Source organism: Ips typographus, linkage group LG2 (genome assembly GCF_016097725.1).
Source record: "Ips typographus isolate SLU linkage group LG2, UJ_Ityp_2.0, whole genome shotgun sequence".
Classification (NCBI taxonomy): Eukaryota; Metazoa; Arthropoda; class Insecta; order Coleoptera; family Curculionidae; genus Ips; species Ips typographus.
In genome coordinates, this window is record NC_138423.1 from 15,837,143 (window position 1) to 15,848,846 (window position 11,704).

At 34.2% G+C, this 11,704-nt stretch overlaps 1 protein-coding gene across 1 annotated transcript; it reads right to left on the bottom strand.

Annotated features, from left to right (window-relative positions):
• Nucleotides 1-1,815: 1,815 nt before the first annotated feature.
• On the bottom strand, nt 1,816-6,965 carry LOC145725049 (dymeclin). The gene is made up of 8 exons (XM_081973624.1): nt 6,683-6,965; nt 6,475-6,621; nt 6,008-6,420; nt 3,606-3,794; nt 3,369-3,550; nt 3,188-3,313; nt 2,515-3,135; nt 1,816-2,461 (listed from the first exon to the last, which is right to left on the bottom strand). Exons 1-8 carry the CDS (start codon nt 6,820-6,822, stop codon nt 2,321-2,323), a joined length of 1,959 nt encoding a protein of 652 aa, XP_081829750.1. The 5' UTR covers nt 6,823-6,965; the 3' UTR covers nt 1,816-2,320.
• Between the last annotated feature and the right edge of the window lie 4,739 nt (nt 6,966-11,704).

Below are 11,704 nucleotides of genomic sequence, written 5' to 3' on the forward strand. Positions count from 1 at the left end.
TGAACCTCCTACAAATGTTGATGTTCTCCGAGAAAGGGTAATAAATACTTTTGCAATGATAAAACAAAATACACTTGGTAGTCATAAGTAGGGTACTGAATTGCGAAAAGTGTCGACGACCGAACGGGAAACATTTTGAAAATGTACCAGATTAAGATTAAGTTATGTTTGGTTAGATTGAAAGCTAGTTTAGACCTCAATTACATACTACATTTTCATCATTTTGTAATCGTTTAGATTTTGCATTAACGTAATTTTAAGGATTACTGTTTTTTAGCTTTTTTAACATAAAAGTACATTTTTTTTGTAACATGTAATACATCATTTTAATACAAAAAATGTGCTCTTTTTAACTAGATAAAAAAACAAAAATGGCGTCCATAAGAAAAAAAGAAGTTAATGATGGTATCTCGAAACCGAAACGTCGGAACTGAAAACGAAATACACAGAAAGATAGTCCTTAAAAAGTTGCTCTAACAATGTTTAAGCCAAATTTTAAAATTAGCGAAAATAATTCAAAAACGAAGCAAAAATTAAATATTTTTAAAACGGTGTTGGATTGCCTATTAAATTCTCTAAAACTTTCTCCATTTAAACTTTGCAGTAGATCTTACGGGAAGCGAAATCCCTGTATAGAGAATCGAATCTTGCAATAACATACTGTAAAGGTATAATAAATCTTTGGAAATGGGCTAAGAATTGGCGTTTCAAGATAAGAGATACTCCGTCTGGTGATCAGTTTTGAAAACAGTTTCGGGAATTCCAGATGTCATTTCTCTGTTTTTTTTACGTTGATTTTATTTACAGGTTAGGAATTTTGCACTATGTAGTTTCATAAATATGAAATGACGCCAATAGTGGGCTATACATATTTTTTCAAATAACGGAGTTATGCACTCGTTTCATTTTTTAAAACAGTTTTGAGGGAATATCTCCCTTAAATGACCGTTTAGGGCAAAAGTGCCCTGATGCAATCTTGTAGAGAACTTAGTTCGCTACAACTCTTCTTATTACACTTTTTTGATATTTAACATGGTATGTAACATGGTCTAACATGGGCTTAAAAATTTAACAGGTCAAATCCTATGTTGCGCGTTAAAAAAAAACGCACTGTATAGGTATACATATACAGGGTGTCCCGCGAGGTAAGGGACAACATTTTATGAAAAATGTCCTATGTACATTCGTCTGCAAATGCTTCCTTACCAAGATACGATTTTTTAAAATTTAATAGTGTTACTGACTGTGTTATTAGTTGTTTTGACCCTTACCTCGCGGAACACCCTGTATATACATCAAATAATTACGACTTTTTAAATAAAGTTACATTACTCTCCGACCCTTTTTCCCACTAAAGATTTTTAACTGGGTAAATTCAATTGGTACATACACAATAAAGTTTACTGTTAAAGGATTTTCCCTTAGACGTAAAATAGTTATTTATACAACAAGTGACTGAAACCATTTTTTATTCACGAAAAGAACAAGTTCAAGTTCTTGGAGTGAATAAACTGGTTTGAATCACGTGTTTTATACAATATTTGATTAAATTTCGACGTCTTATATTTAAAAAAAAACTAAAATCACAGTTCTATTAAATTTGCACCGCGGCCCGAAGATGTGACATTGATATTTGTTTACATCTGTAAATAATAAGCGAATGTCATTTAGAGAGATTTAATTTTAATTTTTTTAAACCTCTAGTGAATAAAAAATTGTTTAAATCGTTGAATAATTGTCTAACACCAGGACAAAATTTAATAAAAAAAAATATCAGATTTATTTTTGCAAGGAAACAAATGAAACAATAAAAAATCAACAACTAGACATCTTTGACAATATAAAAGCTACATTTTAGTAACAGACATGGTAGGTAATTTAAAAAATTAGACAATTCTATAATGTAGGTATTTACACTACTAATATTAATCGTATCAAATCACTTGATTCTAAATCAAGTATCATTGCAATAAATAACCTAGTCTTTTCATATTTACAGATCAATAAATATTTATATGAAAAAAATAAGATGATGTAATAATGGACTTTTTTATTAGTCACATTCAATCTTTTTATTACATTATTACATCTTCCCGTTTTACTTTTTGACCTTTAAGAGCTATTATAGATTTAATATGAAATAGTCTTTACAACGTTGACGCTACATACACAAATTCTACAATGGGAATTAGAGAACTTAATCTTAGTTCAAATGGAGGTGTCATAATTAGATATTTATAATGTTTTACCTGTTTACTTGTTAATCAAACCATAACTTTTCAAGATAAAAGTCCGACTGATGGATTTGAGAATTCCAACGCTAGCAAACTGTCACGTTAAAGCTGGAACTATCATTCCAGTTCAGTATCGACTGTTGACTGACCAAATCCCAAACGTACGGTATAAAAAACTCCTCAGGCTGTTCCTCCTCCACATATTTGAATTTCAAATCGGGAAATTTCTAGAAAGGATTCTCGATAATACACAAGTCAAGTATAATAAGCGGCAACTTACAGTTAGCTTGTCTCTTGGCCACTGTCTACCACCTTGTTGAATCACCTGTAGCACTTCATAAGCGTCCACTTCCTGGTGCTGAGTCTTTGTACTCAACAATTCAGAAAAGTGCTTAATCACAATCTCAATATTGTGAATAATATCCTGGAATACTACATTGTCTTTGAACGCTTCAAAGACATGTCTATTGTACAGGAGAGTGTATATTAAATTTGGATTATTGGTCAATTGAGACGTTAAAGTCGAGTTGAGAATCTCTAAAACCATTCTCAATACTTCCTCTAAAACATTCAAGTCTTGCTCTAGTTCAGCTTCGTCCTCGTTAATTGAAACGGTCGTTTCTAAATGGTTTGCTTCGGTTTTCAGTAGTTTAGAAAGCTTCTGATATCGTTTGGCAATCGTTTCGAATAAAGAGACTAGTCTTTGGCTTACGTAAGGATGCAAGTCGCGAAATTCTGAAGACATATTTGCCAACGCAGCTAGGCAATTAGTGTGCAAGTATTTGTCTCGCATTTTCAACATATTATACTGAATAGTTCGAATTATCACTAGAATTAATAAGCCACCTAAGGAAATTTCGGTTAATTGTCTTTCAGTGTACCAGCTAATGTTCTTGAGTTTCTAAAAGGAAATTTCATAAAATATTCAGCAAGTTCCAAATATAACAACTTACAGTTTGATGTACAGTTTTGTTAAAAACATCGTCTTCACTTAAAATCAACAAAATTATTATGGACATGTAAATATGATGACTATGGCTCTTAGGAGCGTTGTATAGCGTTTTCAGAATTGGTATTACCTGGCAAAAGTTAAAATCGTACAACCAACCATGTAAATATTTCAGCTTGACTTACCAATTCTTGTAAATCCAGTCTGCCTAAAAGGTAAGCCTTAAAAGTGGAATTTCTATGCAACAGCAGATAGAGCAACAAAGTAGGAGCATCAAAAGTGGCTTTCTTACAAATCGTTACAAACAGAGAGTTAAAGTCAGTTTTAAATATGATGTTTTCACTAGTGGGAGGCATAGGAGTGTTGTCTAAAAAACAGCCAGTTTCTAGAGGGAGCATTGCATGAAAAAAACAAATAATTACCTTGATTTAAACAGGAAAATAAACTCATTCTAAAAGGATTATTTAAAGTAGTCCAGTTATGAACTAGAACTAAAAGGAGCAGAATACTTTGAGTGGCTAATGGTGCCTGTTGAAACTCGCTCTGCTCTGTTACGTCAGTTTCGGTTTTACGGGAAAAGGTTAAAATTGACCATAGTTCAGTTGCTAAACCTGCAAGTTAAGTTTGCTATTTTAATATTAATGTATACATTTCATATTACTGGATAATCGAAGGCGACAGTGGAGGTTTAACTAGTTTTATTAAGTTAATGTCAACAGTCTGACACAATGGTCCCTGGTCACATTAACAGTTTTTGACATTAAGTGTCAAATAACATGCCTAAAGCAAATTTTGTCAAATAAACTGATACATTTATTCATGAAGCAGCTTTAAGAACTAATTTTTAATGCCAAATTTATCTTCAGTAAATACTGTAACACTGAGGCAAAAATACGCCTTTTATGTTTCACAAATTAGGTTGTACAGGGTGCTGCATTTTCATTGGTTTTACGGGGTACAGAGAAAACGGTAATAGATAGAAAAAAAGTAGCATACGTGTTCTGATCTCTTTTTCTGAACTGAGATGACTGGCGAAGAGTGGGCAGCGCAAACTTATTTTGTTTCAAAGATACGGGGGGCTTTTGAAAGTTGGTCATTTTGGAACCTCCTTTGTATTTCATTTGCTATTAAAGTTATCAAAAAAGGAAAAACGGTTTTCGGTAGAAGTTTTGACGTAGAATCCAATGGCGTAGTCAGTTTTTTTCTATTATGTTTAGTTTCTGACATATGACAGTAAGTTATATTTTTTTAAATAGAACACCCTATATATTTTTAGTTCATTTAATTCTGTTGATTTTTACTTTTTCAACGGTGTATTAAAACATAAAAGTTTGTAAACGTTAATCTTGGTAATTAGCAAAAAAGCGTTTCCTTAACAAAAAAGTGCTAAATAATATATATAAAAATACCCACAATCAAAACAAAATTTGGCTATATTCATATTAACATGTTACATGTCGTTTATAAACAGTTTTTTCAACTTCTACCTTAAAAATAGTAGAAAATAGAAATGGTCACTTTTGTTATTAAAGTGACGGTAGAACTGTTTGTAACTTAGATTTTTAATAAGATTTATTAAAAATATTTAATTTTTTGATGTGTTAGTTTATATGATTTCCGATTTTGTTTGATATTTTAGATATTGGCCTTTTTTAGCTTAGCAAAGGTATTTTTTTAAAATAACAGGATTAACCTCTACAAACTTATAGGTTGTAATACACCGTTGAAAAGGTAAAAATCAACAGAATTAAATGACGTAAAAATATATAGGATGTTCCATTTAAAAAAATGTAATCATCTCATATATCATCTGTCATATGTCAGAAACTAAACGGAATAGAAAAAAAACTGACTATGTCATTAGATTCTACATGAAAACTTCTACCAGGAACCGTTCTTCCTTTTTTGATAGCTTTTAGAGCAACTGAAATACTGAAGAGGTTCAAAAATTACCAATTTTCGAAAACCCCCCGTATCTTTGAAACAAAAGAAGTTTGCGTTGCCCACTTTTCACCAGTCATCTCAGCTCAGAAAAAGAGATCAGAACACATATGCTACTTTTTTTCTATCTATTACCGTTTTCTCTGTACCCCGTAAAACCATCAAAAATGCAGCACCCTGTACTTTCATCCAATCTGTTTGATCAAATTTGTTGTTTGGTCTGTTGCCAACATTTAAAAACCAAAAAAGCTTTAATTACAACAAAAACAACAAATATCATAATGGTTCAAATTTGTTCAAAATAAGTAACTAAATTAATGAGTTTTGCCATAAGAAACTGAGAATAGTTTGATACAAAAATGAACCAAAATGACATCTGTTACTAAACAAATTAAGAAACTAAACATTTCTTCAAAAAGGATGTTTTTGACACATCCGCAATTATACTCGAGGTTCCAAAAAGCTTTAATTACACCAAAAACAACAAAAAACACCTGACTCGATTTAAGGGAGTTAAATCCTGCACTGGTATTACCCGCCATAACCCTTGATGAATATTAAAAATAACTAAACCAAAAATACAACAAAGTAAAATACAATAATTTAACAAAACACAAAAAATCTGTTATTCTTTGCCTAGAAACAAAAAAGTGTGATTTGTCAACTAGACACCAGATTGGAATTCAAGTTGGAATTGTTGCCTGGGGCTTTAAAATTCTAAAAGTTTGTCTATACTTATCATTTAGTCTATGCTATTACTAAGAACTTTACTACCTAAAATTTGTTAAACAGAGTATTTTATCACTATCATCTTTCTCAACATGGACTTCTGATCAACTTAAAACTACTTTTAATATGTTTTAGAAAATAATATTTTACTTACCAATAACAATACTATGACCTTGCCCTACACCATAAGCAGCTGGTAAAGGTAACTGACTAACAAAATTACCCAAAAGACACTTGACAAACAGAGGTGCACTAATTATATGCTTTCCCTTCATCACAGCATCATAGACTAAACTATTGTCAGACCTTTGACCAGAATGAAACTGTACTGATAAGAGCACCAAAAGACAGGTAACAGCTTCCAGGTGAATTCCATAGGTGTTATCTTGAACTGGTACATCAACAATAATAGAAAACAGTGCACTAATAAACAGTTCTAGGGTTGTGCCATTAGAGTTTGCTTCAATATGTTCCAGCAACTGGTCTTCTGATACAGTTTCAGTGAGAAATTTTAAAATGCAACGGATTGTGAATAGATTGTTGAACAGTTGCCAGTTGAATAAATTTCTGAAATTGTGGTGGCATATAGTGGTAGTTAGGGTTTATACTACCATGACATACGCATCTGAGTTAGTAGCCCCTAACAACTCTGCTGCTCTTGCTGTAAATATATGAATTAAAGTGGCAAAGTTTCCAGAGTTTGGATTGTTTTTCAGCAACTCATGACATAGTGGTTCAATTTTTGATTCCAAAATAATCTGGTCATTTCTGAAATGTTCAGTATTTGTTAAATTGATAGGTAAACAACGTAGAATCAGACTGGACTCACTTTGTAGTAGGTGGTGTGATGTTGAAAGCTAAAAATCTATTCCAAAAGGGGTCATTCTGTGACAGTACATCTTTACCCACAAATTTTGAACAGTATTCGTTGGTAGACAAATCCAAATTTTTGCTCACTGCCGTTCCCATTTTACACGTAATACGATCATAAGTGTGTTTGGTAAAAAACTAATAAAGTCTTAATCTTTACGCGGAAAATCATTAATAATTATCAATTCAAGTTGTTGGCAAATTTTCACAAACAAAAACATAACCTCATAAAACTAGTCGACGGTTGAAGGACTCGGGACACGTCTCGTGATAAATCACAAATGCCAGACGATAATTGACATTACAATTTCATTAGAGGAATATGAAGGACGAAGGACAGCATAGGCTAAGTTTTGTTTTTTACTGTAATATTTCGCATTTTAGTAACACGTCGAAAATACAAATTACTCTGAAAGTACCAGTTTGTCATAGGGCACCTGGTAAATGGCGGGCGTAGGAAAAACTTTTTTCTTTATGATTGATTTTTTGACTAATAAACTAATTATTTTACATATAATTTGATGAGTAACTCCTTTATGGGCAATATAAGGCAAACGCTAGTTCAGCAAAAATATAGTTATTTTTCTAATTTTGGCATATAAAGTGACACTTTTTTTAGAGTGACAAAACGTTTTACTTTATGTAACTAGTTACATAAAGTATCACTTTATGTAACTAGTTTGTGTAAAATCACAGTATTTGTGTTAAATCACTTTAAAAGATGGTTTTTACCGCTTTTTGGTCAAAATTAGAAAAAATTATGTATGCAACACGTTTCGAAAATGTCTTATTGTGTAACTCATTCAAATTGTAGGACCTCGCTGCGCTCGCCCTACAAACATTCATTCGTTACACAAAATCGATCTTTTCGTAACTGGTTACATAAATAGCTATTACGCAACTAGGGAAGAAAGTGCAACTTTTGCTTTGCCAAATAATTTGAGACAAGACGCGATCGAGGGGTCTTTAAAGTTCAAGGGTTCAAAAAGCAGTTTACTCCAGAGTTGCGATCAGATTTTTGCTACGACCAATGTTATGTTTTATGAAAAAAAGCAGCATACAACATAAATACCTGGCTGAAAAAAAAGGTGTTACTAATAATATGTTTGTCAATTTGTCAAGAAAGTGTCAAATACTTTCAGTCTCTCTGGGTGCGTATTCTTGAAACGAAGGAAGGGAATTATCAAGAGAGAGAAAGACCTGTAGAATGTGACAGGAACCCGCCATTGTTAGCTTCTTCTGTCACATTCTATCAAAACTTCTCTTAAGAATTCCGTTCGAATGGGAATTGATGGTTTCTATCACATTCTACAGGCCTTTCTCTTGATAATTTCCTTCCCTCGTTTCAAGAATACGCACCCAGGTGACACTTTCATTCCCTAGGTAGTGAGAATGATATAGTATCATCTCTCATATCTAGTTTTGAATCAGCCTTTTTGCTCAGCTCCCTGGTAGAGTGAAAGAAATAACGTTATTACAGACATGGTTGAAAATAAATTTTTTTATGTCTGACATATTCCTTCCAAGGATCAGTAAAGATGTAATATGTCACACCTCGGCATCAAAATAAATGGAGCCAATAACAACAATCAGATATGCTGATGATACAGTGATTTTAGCAAACACAATCGAGGGACTACAGTTTGCTTATAAACAAAATCGATGACGTGAGAGAGACACAAGGTCTAAAAATTAATATAGGAAAGACCAAATTTATGATATTCAGCAGGCAACCACACAATGGCACGACCCTAACACTTGATGGAAGCCAAATTGAACGTGTCTCTAAGTTCAAACCTTGGTAGTAATGTTACAGAGGATCTAAACCCGGACTGCGAGATAAAGTGCCGAATAAAGATTGCTCGGGCAACTTTTAATAATATGAGATCCTTTCTTTGCAATGACAACCTGAATCTGAAGTTAAGACAACGCATGGTTGAATGCTATGTGTGGTCGGTATATTGATGTACGGAGTAGAGACGTGGACTCTGAAGGTCAAGACGATGAACCAACTGGATTCTTTCGAAATGTGGCTTCACAGAAGAATGCTTCGTATTCCGTGGACACATCATGCTACAAACAAGAACGTACTACAAAGAGCACCGAAAGACAACTCTTGACGACCAATGAATGCCGAAAGACATCACATCTTGGACATATTTTGAGAGGCGATAAATATCGTCTATTACAGCTCATACTACAGGGTAAGATTGAGGGGCAACGCGGAGCTGGGAGAAAGCAACAGTAGTGGCTCAGAAATATTCGGGATTAGACCGGCATAAGAGGGGCTGGTAAACTTTTTCGCTTGGCAGAGGACCGTACAGCTTTTGCCATGGTGATCGCCAACGTCAGGGAGACCGGACAAGGCACATGAAAGAAGAATGTCTGACAGGGCTATTATTTTATCAATAATGACAATTATTAAGGTCAATTATCTAAGAAATAATGCCCAAGGGTGATGAAGGCTACAACCCTCAAACTTCCTCAAGGTTGTAATTACCGAGCGGAAGGAGTGGGAAAATGGAGCTGCCCCGGTGGTCGTCCGCGATGGATCCAACTGGTTCACGGCTGGATCCAGCAGAGGGGGGCTGACGGGGGCAGGTGTCTGCGTTGAGACAGGCCAAACAGCGAGGCACTTTGCATTGGGTACACACGCTACTGTATTACAGGTTCTGGAGTGCAAAACAACCCTGGAAAAGCTGGCCCAACAGAACGTCTTGTGTGGGTTCCGGGACATACTGCTATTTCGGGAAAAGAAGAGGCGGATCGACTGGCAAAACTGGGCACTCAGAAACTGCCTGTTGGTTCAGAGCCGACTGTGGGGATCGCCAATAGCAGGGTGATCCAGTCGCTAAAATCTTTAGCCCAGCAGCTGTTTCAAGAACGCTGGGCCATAGGTATAAGGCAGGCCAAAGAACTCAGTGGCCCCTCAGCCAAAAATACGAAATACTGTCAGCTGAGACGGCATCAGTACTTGATTGGAATAACCGAGGATCCTACTTGTTGAGGATGCTTGGAAGAGGAAGAGTCGGCAGGGCACATCTTAATGTGGTGTCCAGCTTTCACTCGTTCGCGTACTACTGGGACAGTCAATTATGACGCCCAGGGCAATCAAAGAGCTAAGACCTAGCAGACTGGTTGCCTTCATAAAGTCGACTGGGCTGCTGTAGCTACCAACAACCGGGACGTGACGGGCCCATACAGGAGGCCTATACGTTTCTGGGGCGCTGCCCCCCGGTTTGCCAATCAAAACAACAAACAAACAAGTCAAAATAAAAAAGAAGGATGGCCAAATTATCGATGTTCCGTGCCCCCAAAAGTAGTAAGTGATTACAACCATAACATTAACGGAGTTGACTTATTTGACCAGAGACTTTCTACATACTACAAAATTGACCGCCGCAGTAAAAAGTAGTGGCATCGATTTTTTTTTTACTTACTGGACGCATCAATTATAAATTCAAACAATATAATCGGTTAAAGTTACCACAAACATCTGCTAAAGATTTTAGACGGTGTCATAAATGGATTACTCTCCGAAAGACCTGTGAACCCAAAGACAAACTCATGTACCTAATCAGAAGTTGGAATAAAGAAATTTAAGCCTTACGTACCCATAGAGATAAGGCAACAGTCATCTGCTCATTAGCCTACAAGGACTACCAGAAGGTGTGCCCTTTGCAGCACTAAAGCGAACCCATTAAGAACGGATTGGATTTGTTCCACATGTAAAGTTCCTTTGTGCGTGGGTAAACGTAAAGACAAAATTACCACGCCTAATTTCAAGAGCCACTTATTTTGTAAAAAATATTTTTTAATAAATGTTTGCTTTTAAACTTCTCTGCATTATGAACCACCCATTTATCAAAAAACTACTTAACATATTTTGTTTTTTTTTTTAATTTTTCTGTTATTAGTAATCACTTAAACTTAAAGGATAGTAATTAAAAAAAATAATATTTTCGGAAAAAAAATTACTTATCCACTCTGTTTTATTAGTCAAATTACGCGCCGCTAAGAGTTAATCACGGAGTTGGTATACGACTGTAGAAATAAAATAATAATGTCCTTTTTCCTCACATTAAGTTTCTTAAAAATATTCGAAAATAAAACGACCCAATTATTTTTGTTCCAACGAAAAACATTTAAAAAAAATACATTTTTTAAAAATTTACAAATATATTACAAAACAATAAATTAATCTTCACAAATAATAATAATAATATTAAACTAAGCGTCTCTCAAATGGAGGCAAGATCTACTCTACATATCTATTTACAGTGTTTTTTTTTTATTTATTTTTTTCACATATATCATTTTCAACTGATAAGTAAATGTATAAAGTTTCACCGAAAAATCACAAAATAATCTTGATAAAGGTCTTTTCTTATCATATTTTTTTATAATATTAGGTAGCATAATGTACTTATTGCTAAAGTTTAACGTAATGATAACGCTTATTTTATCATCAAAATCGTTAACGAAACCGTACATTTGAAATCGATATAATTGAATAAAGATATAACTTTAATATTCAACTGAAATTATTATACTTTGGTCACTGAACTGTCAGTGGCAATGCCAAAAATTTTTGGTTTGCCAACCGCAAAAATCTCAAGTACTCAAATTACAAAATAAGAATTAGTTTGTTTTGTTCGTAAATTCGCCTTGGGATTTTGCTTCTAAACCCGTAACTTTACAGAAATCAACTTTACATACCTGTAATTGTCCGTAATTATATACCGTCGAACAGCACGTGACCGCACGAAGTACCAATAAATTTGCTCGACCTGAGCTATTAGTAAACAAACCTAAATATACATTTTTCCCATTTGTATAATAGAATATTGTATTTACATAACGGCCGATCCAAATCATCAGTACACAAACGAACGATTTCAGTCCTTTGGATCGGCCAATACACGTGCGCGATTTCCTCGCTATATCACACTGAAAACACAAGCCGAACGTGGATTATACT

Excerpts from the sequence above, each read along its gene's own strand:
- LOC145725049 (XM_081973624.1), bottom strand. The coding sequence starts at position 6,822 with ATGGGAACGGCAGTGAGCAAAAATTTGGATTTGTCTACCAACGAATAC. Across the intron at positions 6,622-6,682 it reads ATCACACCACCTACTACAAA|AAATGACCAGATTATTTTGG; the intron begins GTGAGTCCAGTC and ends TGAACATTTCAG. Across the intron at positions 3,795-6,007 it reads AGGTCATAGTATTGTTATTG|GTTTAGCAACTGAACTATGG; the intron begins GTAAGTAAAATA and ends CTTAACTTGCAG.